Below are 21,913 nucleotides of genomic sequence, written 5' to 3' on the forward strand. Positions count from 1 at the left end.
GGCAGTCGATTCCAGGTGTACTGCACACCTCTCCAAGTGAAAGCAAATTGTGGCCTGCACTCCGCTGCCAAAGGAATGGAGAAGAAGGCTTTGGCAATGTCAATGGTGGCATACCACTTGGCTGCCTTGGACTCCAGCTTGTACTGAAGCTCCAGCATGTCCGGCACAGCAGCACTCAGGGGTGGTGTGACTTCATTGAGTCCACGGTAATCCACCGTCAGCCTCCACTCTCCGCTGGACTTACGCACTGGCCATATAGGGCTATTAAAGGGTGAGCGAGTCTTGCTGACCACCCCCTGGGTCTCCAGTTCACGGATCATCTTATGTATGGGAGTCACAGAATCTCGGTCGGTGCGGTATTGCCGACGGTGCACGGTTGCTGTGGCTATCGGTACCAACTGTTCTTCAACCTTCAGCAGTCCCACAGCAGAGGGGTCCTCTGAGAGGCCAGGCAAGGTGTTCAACTGTCTAATTTCCTCTGCCTCCACAGTAGCTATGCCAAACGCCCAACGAAGTCCTTTTGGGTCTTTGAAATACCCACTCCTCAGGTAATCTATGCCAAGGATACACGGGGCCTCTGGACCAGTCACAATGGGGTGTCTGTGCCATTCCTTCCCAGTCAGGCTCACTTCAGCTTCCAGTACAGTCAGCTGTTGGGATCCCCTTGTCACCCCAGAAATAGAGGTGGATTCTGCCCCTATGTATCTTGATGGCATCAAAGTACATTGTGCGCCGGTGTCAACTAAAGCCTTATATCTTTGTGGCTCTGATGTGCCAGGCCACCGAATCCACACTGTCCAATAGACTCGATTGTCCCTCTCCTCTACCTGGCTAGAGGCAGGGCACCCCTAGTCCTGGTCATGGTACTCGTTGCGCTCTTCTTGTAAGTATGACCTGGAGGTCCCTTCAAGAGGATCAGACATATCATCATTCCTGGGCCGTCTGGAGTCTTGCCTACGAGAGACTGGAGCAGCATTTATCCTCGAAGAGTTCCTTGTGGTACTTGTCCCTCTTTTCAATTCACATACCCGGGCTGCTAAGGAAGAGGTGGGTTTCCCATCCCACTTCCTCATATCTTCTCCGTGCTCTTGGAGGTAAAACCATAGATTGCCATGTGGAGTGTACCCTCTCTCCTTAGCTGGGGGACGCTGGCTCCTGATAGCAGAGACTCTAGTTTGTCCTGGCGAGATGTGGAAGATCCCTTCCTTAATTTCTTCTCTTAGCTTCTGGTGGCCCTCTTCAATCTTCTCTTCCAGGCTTCGAACATGTTCAGCCAGTTTGGTTTCCACCGATGAGACGTGGGCTTGTAATGGGGCTGTGACATTGTCTTCATAAATCTTGAGTTTGCTGACCAATGCACCAACCTTGTCCTCTCCCTTCCTCCATTGCAGCGTTGCTAAGTAGCGGGAATACATTTCTGGCCCGAGTCGTGCAAACTTCAACCACATCTGGGATGTGCACTGTACACCATCTGGACTTTTAGGAAATCTTTCGTCCTCTGAAAAGATTATCTCCAGTACAGCCAATTCTCTCAAGCACCAGATACCTTGTTCCATCGTGTTCCACTGTCCTTGCTGTACGTGGAGGTCCTCCTTGCAAAGGTATCTCTCCCTTACACTGGACAACAGTCGCCGCCAGAGGCTGAGAGTTTCCTGCCTCCTTCCAATCCCCTGATCAATGACGACATCTCGAGACAGGGATCCCAGTTGTCTTGCTTCACTTCCATCTAGAATTGTGTCGTTAGCGGCGGCATCCCAGATTCGGAGCAGCCAGGTCAGGATGGACTCGTTCGCCTGTCGTGTGAACTCTCTCCGAAGCTCACGTAGCTCACCCAGGGATAGGGACCGAGTGATTATTTCTGGCTCTGTCTCCTCCGGTGGATGTGAAGGTCCTGCCTCTTCTTCATCATTTGCTATACGGACTGATTTAGTCTTCGATTTCCTTTTCTGGACAGGGGCGACTGCTATTGGTTTCTGTTGTCCTTCTGGCTCCTCGATGGTTTGTGTGGGCATGGTGCCAGTTGATTTATTTCTTACTCCCTCCGACTCAGCTGTGGTTTGTGTGGACGTGGTGCCTGTGGATTTGCTCCTTCTCTCCTCCCCCTGGCAGTGCTGTACCATGTCAAGCAGTGCCCGGTAGGCAGTGGCCAGGGCCCAGCAGGTTGCTGTGAGCTGACCATCTCTGGAGCTGCCAGAGCATTTTTCCTTTACCAGTTTTATCATGCTGACAGGATCCTGCAGTTGTTCAGGGGTGAATTTCCAGATCATGGGAGGAGAAAACTTCTCCAAATACTGGCCGATGTCCTCCCACTTCCCGTGCCACTCAGCACTATCCATTCCCAGGACAGGCATTCAAACAGCCTCCCTAGAAGGCCTTGTTCTGACCCTAAGCATGGTGTAGACAGTACAGAGCAGACAAAGCAACACTAGCAATAACATTATGCTGTCCTTAACATCAAAGGGGAACTCAATATTTTCAAAAGCTGTTGTACCAGGTCTGAAGGGGAAGAAGGAGGTGAGAGGCTGGAAACAACCATTCCCCATTGTTCCCCCAAAGGGCTGGGTGCGATTTTTAATGAGGCCCCAGAGGTAGCAACCTAAACCAGGACAGGTAAACAGGACTGAATACACATTTACAATGAAACTCATTGCTTCTGATGTTATGATGACAGAAACATAGTATACTAATAAAGCAATTTGGATCCCTCTCCCTGGTCTTAAAGAGAGCATTAAAATAGGCAAATAGTTCCCCATCTGCGGAAATGTGAACATGCCCAGATACAACACCCACGTGAATGCACCAAACAACATGTTGATCGGGGAATTTCTATATCCAAATACACAGATGCTTAAAATGAAATTGTGATTCTGACTTCTCTCTCTCTGCCCCACGTTGGGCGCCAAAAAATGTACTGGTTTAAAAGTTAACCAGCAAGGGAAAATGAACTCAATTCAAAAGAGAGATTATAAGTCAGAATAACAATTTATTAAAATAATACAATAAGTACAATTATACAGACAGACAATTGGTTTTAACTCGCAAAACCCAAATGTATAACCCAACACCCTGGGGCATGAACAAAAGTGGTGTTTCTTGGCCCCCCCTGAGTCCAAAGAGGGGAAAAACCTGCTGGTGGGAGAGCTGCTGCAGTCTGGTCAGAAAGTGGTGATTGCAGTCCAGTTGAGGGTGGTGGTCTCAGTCTGGTTGAGAGCGGTGGTCTGCAGTCTTCCTCTGGATCCCACAAGAGGTGGAAAGATTCCGAAACTCCCAGTTTATATATTCTCCAGTTCAGGCGGGAGTTCTCGGTCCCTCCCTCAGAGCGGGGAATTCCATAAAAGGGCATGAGGATGCTCAGTCCCTCCCTCAGAGGGGGGAATTCCATAAAAGGGTATCAGAGCGGGGAATTCCATAAAAGGGTATGAGGACAGGAACATAGACCTCTACTGACAACAGTTTCTGGGAAATGGCATGGAAGGCTATAGAAAACACAGTTTTGGGTTACACCCATCCAGTGATGAATTGGTCCCAGCCGTTCTAACCAGGACATGCATGCCATCGGTTTTCATGTAAAGCTTTGTGGGGTTTGACAGAAAAGTCAAAGTCTTGTGTTCAGCATGTGTCATTCAATCTGGATTATTTTCGTGTTTTACAGTATGGTAACAAGGATTTGAAATTTTTATTAGAAAGATTTTTTTTATAGTTCAAAAATGTTAGTATTTTTGGTTTATGACAGAAATTTACAACTCTTCCTTTGAAAACAGAAAAGTTTATGGAATTCAAGCATTTATTTATAACCTTGAAAATTTCTGAAGAATTTATTTGTAGTAAACCTTGTATGTAATTGAAAACTTTTATCAGTAACAAAATACATCCCAGCAGCCTTAAAATAAAGATTTTTTAGGGCTGACTACTGCTATGATATCTGCACTTTGACTGATTTGCATAAATTTAACAAAATTTAAAGTTTAGACCAAGATGCTTAGTTCTGATGATGTTTTTAAATTTTAGCCCTGCTAGTGACAGCATAAGGCACTGTAAACAGAAGCTGCATATCATGCCCCTATCCCTGAAAAACAATCTCTGCCTATTCATGTGCTTTATGATAAGCAAAGTCATTGTACTTTGGTGACAATTACTGTAGTAGTAGCTTTTTTTTCTTGATTTTAGAAGTAAAATAGCTCAATGTTAACATCTTCGCTCATGTTCAGAACTCCAGCATTAGGTCAGTAAGTGGTAATTATACAAGGGTTTTACAGTCAGTACAAGCAAATAAAAAGAAATAATGCTTTTAAGTGTGAGACTATGAAAAGCCACTAGAGGCTTTTAGCCATTTTATGCTGCAAAAGCTTTTCTCTCGTATGTATATACAGGGTGTTTTAGTGCTTTATTTGAAATCTGTGATTTTTTTATTAAATGAATTAATTTGACTCTTACTTGTGTGGCTCTTTTTTTTTTGTTGACAGTTGTGTTATGAGTCTCCATGCTCTCACAACTGACAGAACTTTAGTAAAGTCTCAAAAATTTTAATTATTGCTATCATTGCTGTGCATATGTGCAATTAATAAATTAACTTGCCTTTTCCTATAGGATGTTTATGAAGTATATATGTAGGCTGTAAATGGATATAAGAGTTGGTGATTGTGGAACAAAAGTTTTTCTTTCGTTGCAGTGTCTGGTTAGGCATCAGTCCTGTGTGTGCATATTAAAGTGAAAGCAATTCCTCTCTGGCATTAGGTATTCCCTTCAATGGCAGCAGCAGCAGGACAACAAGCAGTGTCCCTATGAAGAATGAAAAATAGTGTCAGGGCTTTATTATGCAAATTTATGCTTCCTTGGAATCCTCAAAGTGCATGATGACATTTTTAGCTGGAAGAGATAATCCATTCAAGACAATAGCAAATACTGTGTCTAACATTAGAATACACTTTGCTTTCCTATACTTTACTTCATATAAATGTTCCTCACAAGTTTCTGCAGCTGTTCACAGTCCTTGTATATCTAATGCTCAGAAGATGAAGACTGTGAGCCAAACTAAAGCCTCAATTTGAGTAGTTTCCATTTTTATCTGCAATTAAGACCAGTTACCTCTGTTGTGACTTTTAAAATACGTTTGCCTTTGTCTGTTTTTTCCAAGTTGAGAAGTACTTCTCTCCTCTGGGTGGGATCTTCTGTCACTAGGATAAAGTGGAATACCTGTTTTTATTTATAGGTGAGTAGTGATGGAGAAGAAGTTTAAACTTGCACCTGCAGGAGAATATAACTGATAAAATAACCTAACAGAATACATGTTAGATTGAACAGTGAGGTGGATTGAAAACTGAGTGACTGGGCCCAGAGTTGTGATCAGTGGCACAAAGCCAAGCCAGCTAGAGGCCAGTCAGCAGAGTTGAGTCCAAGGGGTGGAAACTGGGGCCAGTACTATTTAAGTGAGTGGTCTCTACAGTAGGACAGAGTGCACTCTCAGCAAGTTCACAGGTGATGCAAAACTGTGAGGAAAGGCTGATATACTAAAAGTTGCCATTTGGAAGGACCTGGACAGGCTGGAGAAATGGACTGAGAGAAATCTCCTGAAGTTCAACAAGGGGGAATGCAAAGTCCTGCCTGTGCAGGGAAGTGACCCCAGTACACACTGGGGAACACCTTGCTGGAAAGCAGCTCTGCAGAGAAAAACCTGGGGATGCTGGTGGACAACAAGCTCTCCATGAGACAGCAAAGTGCTCTTGTGGCAAAGAAGACTAACTGTGTCTTGGACTGGATTAGGCAGAGATTTGCCAGCAGGTGAAGGGACATGATCTTCCCATACCCGGAGAGGTGTGAGAGCTGGGGGTGTACAGCCTGGAGAAGAGAGGGCTTCTGGGGGGATCTTCTGCATCTGTGTAAATAGCTGATGGGAGGGAATGAAGAATAGAGAGCAAGACCATTCTTACCAGTGCTCACTGACAGGACAAGAGGCTATGGGCAGAACTGAAAAAAATAGGGAATTCCATTGAAACAAAAAAGATTACTTTTTTACTGTTATGGTGGTCAAAAACTGGTGTAGGTTACCCAGAGAGGTTGTGAAGTATCTGTCTGTTGAGACAATCAAAACCCACTGGACGTTGTCTTTGGCAGCCTGATGGAGACCACTGAGTTCCAAGGCCCCTGCCACGAGCAGGGACACCATGAACCTGCTTGAGCAGGAGATTGCACTAGACAGTCTCAAGAGGTCCCTTCCAATCTCGGTGATTCAGTGAAAATGCTGACCAGCGATGGAGCAGAAAGAAAAAGGATTTTTTCTCTTGACATTCAAGTACCATGTAATGTCTTGTCCAATGTTAGATATGTCGTAGTGAATGTTACGGTTATGGTTAAGATCATGGTAGTGTTTTAGATTGTATGTCGAGGAATTTTCTTATCTTCTGCTTCTTTGTCAGGATTGTCTGAATATTGGATTATGCGTCAAAAATAGACTATACATGTAATAAAAAACAGATCAAGATTACACTTATGTATGGTAGTATTTATTAGAACATAAACGTAGAAATTGTCATCCTTGTTTTGCATATCTGTAATAATGTTCCTTCTCTTCCTTGTTGTTCTTTGACTTTTACCAGGTTTCTTTAGAAAAATCTCCATAATTTTTATTCAAAATTTTGAATTAGGAGTCTTGATTGTAACTTTTTATATAGCTGTACATGGAATTGTTTCTATTGCAGCTTCTGTACCAAAGGAGAAACCTTAAATGTGAATTTGCTTACTTTTTTTCCTGAATCTTTCTTTACTTTGGCCACATAACTTCTTTGCTCCATTTCCTCATCATTTGAAAGAAGACAAATATACCTCTTCTTTTTCTTAATAGCATGTCATGAGATTTTTACTTCAAAGATGTTTTATGTTGAAACAGGTTCTATTTCACTTTAAAAAATGGCTAATTCCTAGTTGTCAATGCCCTGTGTTAAATGTACTTCTTTATATGAAATGCCTGTGTCAAACAATTTTCTCAAAGTAGTTTTTATCAAAAGGATAACTGAGATAATCTAGATAAAAGCATAAGAAATGGTATTGATTCATTTGAGTGGTAAGCAAGGAGTTAATTTTTTAAAAAATCATTAGAGTCTGTGTTTGTACAGAAAAACAAATGTCACTCAGAGTGCTTACTAGAACTAAAATCCTCTTATCTGTGTTTTCATGATTAGTAGAAAACTAGGGGAAAATACTCTTCCTCTTAATATTTATTTTGTCCTTAGTATGCCAAACACAAAATAGTCCCAGTCCTCTTCAGAGGAGTACTAATAGCTACTTCAATTATTGGGGGTTTTGAGGTTAAAACCTACCTTATGGGATAATGTCAAACTTCTGTAAAGCCTACTAGTAATGAGATATTATAATTTAAGGAATGAGCTTTCACAGTAAAGAGCTTTCACAGAGCTCTTTGGCTCTGGTCCACTCATGGGTGATTATATTTCCCTGAACCTCAGAAAATGGGAACATATTTGTGCAACAACTCTGATTTTTTTTTTTTTGTTCAGATTTCAGGTAGCTAGCCATGTTATGTCAGTTAAATTAATTGGGAAAGCTGTTGTGTTCTTCATGCATGTTTAATAATTCCTTGTTGCTGGATCTGCTCTAAAGCTGCCTGGAGAAAAACTGAACCCATGTCCCTCATGATTTCCTTCTCTTCCTCTTTTTTTTTTGTCATGTCCTGCTTTTTGAATTTGGACCATTTTGTTACAAAGAAATCTGACTGAACAGGTTGTTATTAACAAGGATTCTTTAGGAAAACAAGGATCTGATACTTGCTTTGTAAGGCTGAATGCTTAAAGGACGAACCTAATTTTTATTTGTCTCTTAAGTAGTAGTCTTACCCGTAGTACTTTCTCCCAAAGTACAGAAAAATCTTGCTGTATGAACTGGAACATGGAAAGTTCTTATATGTGTTCAAAATCCATATCCCAAGTCAGGTAAGTGCAGATTGTAAGGGCATAGGTGAAAGCGAGACATCATTTTATCTGCTACTTCTACTTGTCCTTTATCAACTACTCTATTATGCTTGCCATTGCTAATTTTTCAGATGGTCTATAAATCTGAAGGTATTATCTGAGTTATGAATGTTCTGATTTTAGTATCCAGGAGGAAATAAAATCATATTACTAAAATCTCTTAAGTGTCTCTGTCTTCACTATACTGGGGCAGATATTTTTCTTTTATTTTTGCTGCAAAATAATTCTGGAAATTCAGTGCAGAGTGAATGTTGGCTTAATGTGTTTCCTCCTCTTCAGGTTTCTTTACTGGTCTGAATGTGTTGAGACCTAAACATGGTGGAAGAGTATGACCACACAGTGGAAGTCAGAGGGCTTGCAAATCATACTTTGCACTCCAGAAAAACTTGTAGTTGCCTATGCTGTTACTGCTGACATTTTCAATAGTTGCATGTATTTTACTTCTGCATAACTAGTGCAGAATAAGGAGAGAGAGAGAGAAAGAACAAAGGTGTTGGGAGTAGACACCTTGGGGCACTGAAGTAATGGGAAGTTTTGAAAAAGGAGCAGTGTTTTTCCCAGCTTCAGTTTGTGAGTGGGATTTGCACTGTCATAGGTTCCTTGAGTTGGGTTCCTGTTCCCACTGCAGTTAACTTTGTTTTGCTGCTCCAGAATAAACTGTTTATTCTGCTATTTATCACCTGTGTTCTGCTGAGCTTGGCTGGACTTATATTAGGATGTCAAGACATTGAGTTTGTGTCCAGAGTACCCAGATGCAACTTGGTGAGCACACATACTGATTTATACCTATTTCTTCTCATTATGGTACATTAGCTTGTTGTGCTGAAATCACAAAATGTGCTAATGTAGAGCTGCAAGTAATTTAAGAAGATTCAAGCATAAAGGATTTTTTTAGTAATGTGACAAATATAAAGCATAGAAAACAGCCTGAGTGGGGAGTGGTGAGCTACCTACAAAAAGCTTAGTCATTATAATCTGTGGGTGGGATTATTTTTCCTGTTTTGCCTCACCTGGTGAGGACCATTTGTGTTGATACCTTACAGCAGGAACTGTGAGGAAAAAATAACATAAACCAAATCATACTAGCTTTTCAGAACACTTCTATGTGATAAAGAAGCAATCTGTGCAAGACAGGGCAGAATGCAAAAGATTTTTCTGAAATTGTTGTCGTAAGAAGTACAAGAATAACTATTTATGAACCAAAAACTGTGAAATAATTGAAATTGAGGGATACAATGTGGGATCACTTGGTAATGAAGATGATCGTGTGTAAAAGCTTGAAGGGCTTTAAGAATTAATTGAAAGATCTTTAAATATCTATTTCCATTCTTTTATTACTTCAAGAAGGCTATTGTTGATTTCTTGACATGCCAATAGTTGTATTTCAGTGAGAGTCCAAGACCAGAAGCAGTTCGTAATCTAGATTCATCCAGTATCACTGTATTAAAGCAGCACTGAGAATTGATAATGTTATACCAGATGAGATGGTTTAATGTTTCAGGAATTTCTGAGCCATCTGCGATTGGAAGCATAGAGTACAGCCAAAAGGCATTCTTGCAATCATTAATTACTCTGTAGAGTGGCTTCTATTGGTGGAAGAGTGTTGACATGACTATCAAGTTTGACAGCTAAAAACCCAATTATCTCTAGGTATGAAAACATCAAGTTTCTACCTTGAAAACTAAGATGACAATATTGAAAGTTACAAACAACAACTAGTGTACAGATGTGACTATTAATGACTTGACCAGGTTGCAGTTATAGTTGTGTGTTTAATTTCATCCTTAGAAATGCAAGATACACTCATGAATCAAAGAAAATGTGTACACTTCATAGAGTGGTTTACACATCAGTCAAAGAAGTAATTTCTAGGCAACTATGCATTTGAAGGAGCATAGATAATAAAATTGCTTAGTAATCAGTGCAGCTTTGATTACAATTAAGTTGTATTTAAATGTCTTAAGCTTATCCATAATGCTAATTTTCAGATAAGAAGTGCTTATAATGCATGAATCATTGGCATACCAAACTGTTCAGATTCAATTCTATAATCCTGTGTTTCCAGTCTTCTTTGTGGTCACAGGTTTAGTTTAAAATATAGGTTCTATATTATACAGGTAAAACTGTTGCATAAAGCAGTTAAAATTAAAAACTGGAGTTTTGTTTCTTTAAGATGGATAAGGAAAGCAAGACTTGTTTCTGCTGTGAAGAAATTAATCTCACTAAATGCACAGAAGTAGAGACTGTACTGAAGCTATACTATGTGAAGTCATGCAGTACTGCTCACTTTCTTCTCAAGGTACCTTGCACACACTGGTTCATATGACTGCTTTTATAATGTCCATGCTTGTGCAACAGTGCAGTGCTGAAGTAGCTGCTGTGTTTACTGTGAAAAATTGTTATTTTTCTAGTCTTCCACACCAGTCAGAAGCTCTTCATGGTTCTGTTGGCTTTTTTTTTATCTCTGGGTTTTGATGAGTGCATTGCTGATCCAATAAGCAGTTTTATGCAACCAAGTGTTTTATTCAACCAAAACTACAGTGGAATCCAGACAAGACTATATGGGCAAATACGATGTAAATTTTAGCTGATGATTTGATGCCCTAACCAGTCTTTTTAACTTCTCAACCTTTCTTGGCTTACAAACTGCTGAAATAAAACTCCTGATCAGCATAATCTTCAAATATAAAAAGAGCTTTAACATTTCTTTAACAGTGATTGTCTTGAATCTGAATTTCCCCCAGAAGTTAAGAGAAAGGTTATAATTCTTTGATGAATCAATGGATTATAAATCACATTTGAACTGTATTAAGCCCCTCTGAATCTCTGTCAGGACAATCAATAGGGCAAAGCAAGTTTTTGCACGTTACTCCAGTCTTAGAGATTGTGCTAAAGACTTCATCACATATGTTTCTTAGAAGTAATTGCTATAGTCAACCCTGTGTCTTCTGTGGTTTTTTTAATTTAATTTATTATTATTATTATTACTATTATTATTATTATTTTAGCATCTACAAATACCTTGATTTAATTTTTTTAATTTCACACATCTTCATGTTCTTCAGAAAGTTCTCATAGGTCTTTGTGCCCTGAATGCTCTCACCACTACAGTTTGTTTGACAGCAGTTGCCCTGCATTACTGGCAGATATTTGAATTAAGAAGATCCTGCCTAGTAAGTGAGCACCAGGCTGTAAACAGTGGTGCTAACAGTATTACTAGGTTACCCAGTTCAGCAGTTTCTGTAGCTCAGATGGGTTTTAACAAAAGTTTTGTTTGACTAGGGTGAACTTCAGATTGAAGACCAAGATGACATTTTGGATCCTGATGGATCCCCCCGGGGGGATGAGGGGAGCAACACTGGGGAAGAAATTCCAACATCTCTTTCCAAACCTATGACAAGAAGTATGTTGTATTTTCCCCATTTTTAAGACTAAAAAAGCAATGACTAGCTATCAAAATAGCTACTTTCTTTTCGTCGGATTTCTCCATGCATTACCTCCATTGCCCTGACAGGAGTCTTTCATGAAAGGACTCCCAGGTTCTCATTTTGGAAGTTTTATTTTTTTCCTGTCTGTGCAAGCAGTCTTCCAAGGGCATCATCATTCCTCTCAGCTTGCAAGAAAATAATTTTCACAGTCATCTTTGTTCCCTTCAGCCAGTGTCCAGAGAATCCCTAAATTCTGGGATGAAGGACTTGCTTTTGTGTCTTGCATTGCTTTGTAGAAAGTTGCATTCACTGCTGATGGCTGTAAGCCTGATCTGGGTCCAGAGAGCAAAACGTTGATTTCTGTGTGTTGCTTGAGGTTACTGCTCAGTACTATATCAGCATGTCAAAATGTGAAAAATAAGCAGAGAAGAATTGAGATGTTTTGGGCTACAGACTTCTCTGAAGATTGTGTGGGAAAGGTTTCCTTGGCGATTCTGCTGTCAACCACCACACTTTTTTAGTGTTAATGGGGTAATGTAAATGTGTGTTATCAAAATTGGCATTTGCCAAAAAAAAAAAGCTTTCTCCAGGCACTGTTCTGCTTTCTTCCTCTCAGAGATGCCTCCTAAGAGAAAGATCATGCAGCAAAAGGTCTTTGGGATTTCTGCTGCGTTTAAGCTTTCAGAGAGCTCTTTGAAAAGTGAAGAGTAAGGTTAGCTATGAGGTGCATTTGCCTCATTGTGAATTGATTAACTGTCATATTCTTAATCAAGCATTATCAAAAAAACAGCCTTTAGTTTGAATTTGGCTTTTTATGTGCAGCTGAACATAAAACACAAGATCAGAAGTGTCTAAGTTTTAACAAGGTTATAACTTTTAAATTAGGAGGCTTCAAGCGCAAAGTGTGGAAAAGGAAACAAAAAAACCCCCATTTATTTTATTAACAACCCCGAAAAAACAACAAATGGTGCAACCAAAACTTTCAAAAGAAACAAAACAAAGTCCCAATTCCCCAGGTTGGGGGGGGGAGAAACCCGCTGCAACCAGGGGGCCGAGGGCAAATTGTCCTCAGCAGCTCAGCAGCTGCTCGCAGACCCGTGAGCGACCAGCAATGGGTCCCCCTTCTCACAGACACAGTCACAGGTCAGGCTGCTCTGATGACTCAGTCTCACGCCCCGAAGGGCAGACTGCCTCGCTCCGAGGTGGGTCGGTCTCTCTCTCAGTTGCTCCCCACGCGGTATCTGTCAGGGAAAAAAAACCCAAAACTTTCCCCTCAGGAAAAAAAAAGAGGAGGCAGCCGAAAAAAAACGAAAGCAGCTCCCCCTCTGTCCATCGGTGGAAAAACGAAATCCTCCCGACAAAGGGCTTCCAAGGCGTGGCCCTGGCCCGCTCTTTAGAGGGAACCTCCTCCCCGCCCCTCCCGGCTCCCGCGCTGCCCAGCGCGTGCCGCTCCGCTCCGTCTCCCCCTCCGGACTCCCCCCATCCTGGAAGAAACAGATGGGGGGGGAGGGGAACAACACTGGCGAAGAAATTACAACATCTCTTTCCAAACCTATGACAAGAAGTATCTTGAATTTCTGTTATAATTAAGAATTCAGTAGTTCACACAACTCAGAGCTGGGCTGTCACATTTTGAGTGTACAACTTGTATTTGAATATTTTGAAACAAAACTGAATCCCTGAAGTAAAACCGAAATGTGTTCCTAGCTGCAGTACAGCCCAAAGAGGTTTGAAGCTCTGGGGAACACACTAGAGAGGCACCTCCTAAGGAGCAACTTCCTGCCGTCCTCAGAAAATGTCTTGCAGCTCTTGGCGAGTCCATTAGCTGTGCCTGAGATCCCAAAATCTGAGCTTGTACAGGAAAGCCAATGGAGTTTGATAGCAGATGACATTTTTCTGCAGCTGGAAAGCCATACTGACAGATTTACTCTGTGCTGTTTGTTGCAGGACACTTGGGCTTTCATTGCCCCATGCTTATGCAATGCGAATCAATGATGCTGAAGTGTTCTTCTGTCTGGAACCACCTCCTCCTTATGAAGATGTGCAGAGCTCTAACACGTCTGAGCAGGTAAGGGCCACAGGAGCTTGAAGTGTGACTTGTTCCTTCTGCGGTAAGGGTAAGGTTGCCCTGAGGTGTGGTAAATATGAGGCAGGAGGACATATTTGATCACAGATGTGGCTTGCTGTAAATTTCGCCAAAGATTTTAATTAATCACTTACCTCTAGAGTTGAAAAGTTTTCCCTGGTTGGAAAGCTCTGCCCAGGCATGGGAGAAGGAGCAAAAAGCACCATGGAGCACACCTGTTGCTGGTTATTCTAGACCTCCTTGATTTATTTCCCTCATGGACCTGCACTAGTGGCATGAGGGACTAGATCAGGGTTTTACCGTTTTGCCATGACTGGTGATCTCTTTTCACTGGTGTTTTCAGAACACAGGTGCTTTTCCCGAGAAATACTCAATAGGACAAAATTGGCTGACCAGGATGGTGAGCATTAATATTAGACATTTACTAGCCTTGATTTTGCAGTGGAATTAAACACATATCACATAGTCACTGTGCAGTTAAGCAAAAGTGTTGCCTTTCTAAGATGGATGTTGCAGTTCTTAGAAAATGCCAGAGAAAGGTGGTGACTTGTAATTTTTCAACTTTTGTATTTTATTCCAGGGAGGTGCACTACAAATAAATGTCATGAACTGTGTTGATTAGGCAGAAGTGAGTGAAGGGCAGGACTCTCAAGGTAAAAAGTACATTTTAAAATTTATTCTAGAGCTGTTCTACCCAACACAGATAACTTAATGTAGCAGCAACACTATTAGTTTTTTGAAAGATAACCATACTGTAAGCCAAAGACACAGAATCATTATTGTTTTGGACAGTGGGAACAAGGACTAACATTTAAAATGCATAAAAAGTTGTTTGCACTTAAGATATAAAAAGAAAGATGCATTTCCTTTTTAGTAACCTACAAGTTAGCTGTTGACACTACATCCACATGTTGCAACAAATGATGTCCAGCTCCAGTCCTTCCTTTTGTTTAGTATATGTGATGGGGCCTGTTGATGTGTTGTTGCTGATGACAATAGGAAAAGGATAGAATAATGCTGTACTCTGTGGATCTAAATTAGGAACTACTCTATTATAGAACCTGAACTGGAAGAATTACTGAATTGTTTCTGCATACTGGTACTGTACATATTTAGATTGCTCTTAGAGACCTCATCAAGCTTTGCTCAGTACTGTTTAGAAAACCATGCCAATGCTTCCAATTAATTTGTAGCCTAATCTTTGTTGCAGTGTATGCTTGTGGCTAAGTATTATTGGCTTCCAGGTAAGTCAAAGGCAGCTTTTTCAGTACAGCCTCTGAAAATCTGTTCCAATTTTCGTTTGAACTTACCATTATGGCAAGATTGTCATTTGTGCAACAGGTGGCTCTTTGCCTGTCTGCACAATATTCACACCACAAAAGAGTAAAGACACTGGGGCCGCAGAGAAGCCCCAGATCTTTCATTTGACTGTGGGCTGTCTTCTGCCAACCTACTTCTCAAACTGTAAAAAAACCTTTGATTTGAAGTGCATCAGTTGAAATTGTTCCTATTAAGTGGTGTCGAGGGAAAAAAAAAGAAGTAGAAAAAGAAAGTCATACTTTAACCAAATGTCAACTCTGTCAAAATTCCCTTAAACTGACAGTCTACCTGAAACCTCTGAAGACAAGCACTTGGATGCTTCTGGTGTCTTGTCAGCTGTGATAACCAGAAAGAAATCCAGAAGAGCTGTAGCAAAAAGTTTCATTCTCAAGGCCTGCTTACTGACAAAACTCCTGTTGCTTTCTTGGAGCTCTTTGAGCACAAACAAAAATAGGATAACAAACACAAGGCTACATGGTGACTTCTTAAAGTTATGAGGAGGGGAAACAGGAAAAGAATACTATAGAAAATGCAACTGCTGTGAAGGACAGTCAAGAAAGTTTGTTTCGTTTTTAAAAAGGCTATAATGAGGCAGTGTTAGAGGCATTTTTATTGGAAAACTTCCATTGCAAGAAGCAAAGGTAGGTCTCTACCTGAGAACATATTACAAAGTGTACCCTCCACTTCATCACATTAACTGGTTTGTCCAATATTATCGTTTAATAAAGAGGTCTGTAGGGAGACATTTAAATATCAGCCTGGCTGTTAAATTCAAATAAAAAAGAAAGTGAGCATCTTAACAAAGAAAATTAACACTGCTTCTTCTAGATGCCAAGGCTTCCCAGGGGCAATGAATTCAAGAAAAAGAAGTAGCTGAGCAGTATCTCTTCCTTTGTTTATATTTAGGGAGGTGTAGCACATCTGGCTGGCTGGAGTTAATTTTCTTCAAAGCAGACCATGGTGCTGTTTTGGATTTGTGACCAAAGCAGTGTTCATAACACACAAATGTTTTAGCTCCTGTTTAGTAGTTCTTGAGCAGCATTGAGGCTTGCTCCATCTTACTCTGCTGTTCTCCCTGCAGCATGTAAGCTGGGGAGGGGACACAGCTGGGACTTATGACTCTGACCAAAGGCATGTCTCATGTCCTATATCATCATACTCAACAACAAAGACCTGGGGGGAGTTTTCTGGGGTTGCCATTTTTCAGGAACTGGATGGGCAACAGTTATCTGTTGATGAGAAATTGCTTTTTCATCACTTGTTTTTCTTTGAGTTTGTTGGTTTTTTTATTTCCCCCTCTCCTCACCTCGTCTCATCTGTCCTTATCTCAGCCCAGAAGTTCTGCCACTTCTGCCCTTCCAGTTCTCCTCCCCATTTTGCTGGGGGAGAGTGAGTGAGTGAGTGACTGACTGACTGACTGACTGTGGGGGACTGAGCCACCTGCTGGGGTTAAACCACAACAGGAGTGAAATACAAAATGGGGGCATATGTTGGAATTGTGGCAGAGTAAGTCTATGGGCTGTCTCAGCTGATGCACTCTAACAGTCTATAAATAAAACCTGAACTTCTAGTTTATGTTGGCAGTCTGTTATGCAGGGCATTTGTGTATGATGCCATGATTCCCTTGGCGTCATTAGGGCTGATCAACTAATTTTACTCTCGATGGAAGTTAAAGCTATGCACTGCTCTCTGCCAGCAGAACTAGGGGAATCCTCACTGCTGGCTGCAGGAGGAGCTCTAAGCTTCTCTATGCCAGCTAAAATGGTTTTACTAACTTCAAAAGCACTCCTGTCAAGCAGAATGGGACTTTCCCTGATGACTGTAGTAGGAAGGCATGCAACCTTCCAGTGGTGGCAGGAGGTGCTTGGTAGCTGCTCTGTATCATCACATACTAGGTATATGCATTTCCAGTACACATCGCCTTAAGCCAGTTATCGCTCTGACGTCTGAAACATTAATATTATGAAGAATTATCATAAAATCATAAAGTTGGTTCATCAATCTGTCATAATCCCCAGTCCCTTCACCGCTAGAGGGGAGGAGATAGAGGCTGGGAAGGAAGGAGGGGTGGGTGGAAGGTGTTTTTAAGATTTGTTTTACTTCTTATTATCCTGCTTTTACTTTGATTGATAATAAATTCGACTCCCCCAGGCTGAGTCTGTTTTCCCTGTGATGGTAATTGATGAGTGATCTCTCCCTGTCCATATTTCAAGTCATGAGCCTTTTATCATATTTTTTTCTCCCCTGTGTGGTTGTGGAGGGGAGGAATAAAGTGGCTTTGCTGGGTACCTGGCATCCAGCCAGGGTCAACCCACCACATTTTTTTTAACTCTTGCGTGAGCAAGAATATTGTTTTCTGTAATATGCCCGGTGCCATCAGATAGAGGTACAGAACCAGGCTTAGTGAGAAATAGGCATAGCTTCATCCTGTCCTGTTCACTAAATGGCAGTTATTGGAATTGCAGCATATAACTTCACCCTAAGGAAAAGGAGGATTGTTGATTAGTTGGAAGGATGAAACATATCACAAGAATTCAGGAAAATCTTTCTTTTAATAAAGAAGCTCATGAAACAAGATTTTTAATTCTTGTATAGGGACTGGGTTTTTACAAGCTACCTCATTGCAAAAGGTGACTGACCTCTCTGGCCATACACTGTCATAACTTGGTACAACTGCTTATCTGCAGGATGATTTTGGGCTTTGTGAGATTCAGCTTTCTCTCCCAGAAAACTGTAGCTCCCTTCTCTGTGATCGGATAGTTTAAGGTGATTTTTGTACTAGGCAACACTGTAGTCTTTTGTTGCTCCAGTTGCGCAAGACTGAACAGGTTTCTGCAAATGTTTAAAGAGGCTTTAGTCCACTGATACTGTTGAGTAACTGTGAGTCTGTGCACACATTATATGCGCTTCTAGGCTTTTGTGTCCATGGGGGGAAAAATCAGCAACAATCTCTATTAATGGTTTCTACAGACTTGCTTTATTCTGACTACTTTTCCTTTACTGTTCCTGATTACTCAGCTGAAGAAATCTGCGAGGCTTCCAGCAGAGCAAGCCTTTCTCCTTCAAATGCAAGCTGCAAGCCTGCAGAAGTGAACAGGAGAGCCCTCAGTTCCTTGTAGAAACAATCTAAAAGTGACTCTGTGCTTCTGCACTGCCACTCGCCTCAAGGTGACTTGATTTTCTCTATCTATGGTTATGTAATGGTTCCTTAAAAGAACATTTTTTAGAAGGTTGTACTTTGAACTTCATACCTGCAGAAATCAGCTAGTGTCTCTGAACAGAGTACCTTACCTTACAGCAGTGTGTGTGTGCTTTGCCAAACCTCCACCCAATCCATTAGCCTTGCTGCTCTTTTGGCTTTCACACCTAGAACCCGGGTTTGTAGCAGGCATTGCTAGTCTGGGTAGGAAGGAGAGATGGTAGAAGATGAGGAGGGGGGCACACAGGATTTCTCAGTGCACTGGCATCTAAAATCTCACAAGGGCAGTTGTCAATATGAGCAATTTAAAGCACAATCAGCTTGCGTTTTTGGTGCTAGCCTATAAATTTACTCCCCTTTTCTTGATCCTTATAGCATCAAAAAACAAAAAAACCCCAAAACTCAACACAACCCATGGTGGAGAGCAGATGAAGCTACTTTGATGTCAGTGATCCAATTCAGTTGCTATGGGGAAACTGCTAGTGTGACTACAGAATCCTCGATTCTGCTGACAGTCCTAAAAACTGCACTAGTCAAGAGTCTTGCAATTTTTACTAGAGGATATTGGAATCTCCATAGTAGCTGCTGATACATATTAGCACTCAAAATGTAAATGCAAATGGCACATTTTAGTAAGAGCCATTTATTTTGTATATTGGGAGCATGTCTATCTGGATTACACTTGATGTTTTGAGGAATGTTTTCATGCCTCTGCTGCTTCATGTGTTTTCCCTTTTCCTCCTATCAACTTCTATCACAGTACCCCACAGAATCTGCTGCTGAAGAAATAGTTACATGACACAGAGCCTATTCATAGCTGTGAGAGCAGAGTGTTTCTGCTGTAGAGAGACTCCATGTCAGAAGCATTTGGAAGCTTTAGACCCAGACCTGAAAGTTAGTCATGAGTGCTGCAGAAAGGAAACTCACTGCAATGGAACAATGGATATTGCTTCAAGTTAGTGCCTTCTTGCTAGGAATTTTTGCATCTCCTTCTGGCATTGTGTTTGGTATAAAGCTGATGTTAAAGTCCTTCTTGAACAACCTGCAGGCGCTCTTATTTATATTTTTTTTAATAGGGTCCAAATCTGATTATCATTGTTCATAAAAAAGGCAGTGAATTTTTATTTGGACTGAAGGCAGTGAAATTGATTCCTTCTTGCCCCTGTTTTAGTCCTTGTAAGGTAATTTTGAATGTTTGAGTGTGTTTTCTTCCCATTGAATTTCCACTTTGTAGTAGTATTACTAGCTACCAGCTTGACAAGAAGTTATTTTCAGATATTTTGTAACTAGTCCTTTTCACTGGTAATAACTAAAAGTTACAAAGAGTTGAAGAGAGATCATAAAAGACTTCTAGCTTTGCTTAACCTGTTTTGTATGACTGTATGTTAACATTAACACTCAAGGACCATTTCGGGTCTCTTCAGATCAGAAACAAAAGAGAAAAGAACCAATATACACAAAAGGGCAAATAGCTTTCCCAAGGAGGAAAGGGTCCCTCCAGACCCCTTGATGTGATAGGCACTCAATCATAGCTATGGACGATTCTATTTTACAGGCATTTTGTCTAGTGTAAATCCAATAGAATGAGTCTTTTATGTAGTTAAACTGTGCACTGCATCCTCACTGCTGAATCAGGAGTGAAATCACAGGGGATACCATGAACCACGTGGAGTGTTTTCTTTGCTTCATCTTTGTCTTCAGGGACAGTGCTTAAGTGCGAAACTGCAACACACAGCAATGTAAAACAACTCCATGCTGTCATCTAGCAGAAGAGTTCAAGAGCAAGAGCTTTGAGGGGAAGACCCCAATATCTGATAGACTATAAGTCTTACACAGACATTAAATAGGTTGTAGCATGGATCGTAGAGCAGTCCTCCTGCAGCATGAGCCCTGACATACAGGAGTTGGTGGAAAATACCAAATGTGTTTTAAAATCAGATGCGAAACATATGTCAGAAGCTATCACCAATGCCACTTTACTTGAGCAGGTAGTTTTATTACTTGTATTTATCAGGCGATGTGGAAACCCGCAGCCTTTGTTTGTAAGTATATGCTTATGTTCACCACTCTGCATGTCAAAGTTTTTGCACTAAATTAGCTTCCTTCAGTACTTTAGTTTCATGTAGGGACTATGCAAAAGGCTGCGCAGCTGCAAGGTCTCTATCTCTATCAACCACACAGAGAGGAGGGTTATCAGAAGACTGAACATCTGTGTATTCAAAAATTAAACAAGTTGGTCTTCTGTGGTGGAATCATGAACTGTGAATAATGTGACAGTGTTTTATGCTGAGTGTGGAAGGGGACAGGGAGGAGATGTTATAAATAAGCATTTGCTATTACAAACAGGAAGGAATGGAGGCTGACAAGGAAATTTTTATGTAAACCCACTGGAAGCAACTTCTTTGTGATTGGCTCCTAAGATAAAAATAAGATCTTGTGCTAAAGAAAGAAAAGCAGAAAATAGAAAACATGTGCTTACATTATTGGAATGAATATTCAGAAGTTTCAGACATTTCAGACTTCATCAAATGTATGTTTGGGTAGCTTTCAGACCATTTGGATAGATGAATTGATTCATGCATGGTACTGGTGATTTGCTGACTAGTTTTGATTTTGATTCTCATGCAAAACACATCAGAGTGTCATTTAGGCTCTGCAGAAAAAGTGAGATTTCTGACTGCAGCCTTCAGGCAACAAAAGCCTCAAAAAATTTGACAGAAACAGCTAGGGAAAAAAATTCCTTATGAGAACTTAATTTATCACACTGGCCTGAAGGTTATTACAGTTCAATGGCTTCTGCAGGAAGCAACATTCAGATTCCTTTTAACCAACATGGGATATGCCATAGGTTGGGGTGAGGTAATTCCTGTGCACCTTTAAGGGGGAAAACAGAAATCAAACCAACCAAACAAAAAACCCACAAACAACAACGTAAAAAATTACCCCACTACTTTTCCAAATTGGGATTGCTTTTGCCATGCCTCCTTGGCAAATACCTGGGGTTTTACAGCTTTTTAAATTATTCTTTAAACAGATAGCTACAACTAGCTTCTTCCTAGTTGGGTAAGAAACTATTATAATGGAACAAGAACCTGAAACCAAAACTGATTTAGCTTTTTTTTTCCTTTTAAAGGTGATGGCACCTGCCCAGGAGGCCATGTCATTGAGAGTCCATGTGTTACCTTTCAGCTGGTGTCCTGGAGAGCTGTGAGGACCTGACTATTTTCACCACAGATGAAGATCAGCTAGCAGAGAGGAGGATCTAAGGAGCAGAACATGAATGGCCTCAGAGTCTTATTAGTGTTGTCTGGGAAACTGTACTTAAAGTACTGTTTAAAACTGGTTTTTGGTTATTCCTGAGCAGAGCACTTCTGTCAGACATTGTTATAGGCTAGAAATTTAAGGAGAATTTTTCTTCCCCCTGCCCCCCCCACTGTAGCAAAGATGGAGTTTTGAATGGAAAGGGGGAAGGGAGTTAATTAGCCTTACAAAGGAACTAGCTAGCCAGGCTGCATTCCTCGCTGATGGCCCATTCAGAGGCTGGGGGGAGAGGGGAGGAGTTTTGGGAGAGGGTGGGTTTGCTCGGCTCGGAGGGGAGAGGAGCGGACAGCGAAGTTCGCTCTCAGGGATGGAGACGGGGATCTGCATGCAGGCATTTGGAGAGAAGGCCTGGAAGTCTGTCTTTTCTGGCTTTTTCGTCCTTGGGAGGCCGGACCACTGGACTCGGTCGGCCCGCACACTGCCTCATGACTCCAGCCGGGACCTACTGGGTTTTTCATCGGAGAGGTCTGTGCTTGCTGGGAGAGAAGGGGAGAGCCTTGGAACACCGTCATTTGGGAACAACAGTGAGTCCTGTAGGAGTGAACTGCTTTTCCTTCTGCCTTTCTCCCACTGGGGGGAA

At 41.3% G+C, this 21,913-nt stretch overlaps 1 protein-coding gene across 1 annotated transcript in view; it reads left to right on the forward strand.

The window, feature by feature from the left end:
- The window catches only part of FAM189A2 (family with sequence similarity 189 member A2), a 40,012-nt gene that overhangs the window by 16,553 nt on the left and 1,546 nt on the right, over nt 1-21,913 (forward strand). The window contains 11 exon segments of the mRNA XM_027709436.1: nt 8,608-8,741; nt 10,153-10,278; nt 11,045-11,152; nt 11,262-11,382; nt 12,424-12,550; nt 13,355-13,475; nt 14,074-14,146; nt 17,832-17,981; nt 19,714-20,000; nt 21,146-21,213; nt 21,215-21,392. Coding sequence (XP_027565237.1) covers nt 8,608-8,741; nt 10,153-10,278; nt 11,045-11,152; nt 11,262-11,382; nt 12,424-12,550; nt 13,355-13,475; nt 14,074-14,146; nt 17,832-17,981; nt 19,714-20,000; nt 21,146-21,213; nt 21,215-21,392 — 1,493 coding nt within the window.

The sequence above is a fragment of the Neopelma chrysocephalum genome, unplaced genomic scaffold (genome assembly GCF_003984885.1).
Source record: "Neopelma chrysocephalum unplaced genomic scaffold, ASM398488v2 Primary Assembly neopelma1_96778, whole genome shotgun sequence".
In the NCBI taxonomy this organism is placed as follows: Eukaryota; Metazoa; Chordata; class Aves; order Passeriformes; family Pipridae; genus Neopelma; species Neopelma chrysocephalum.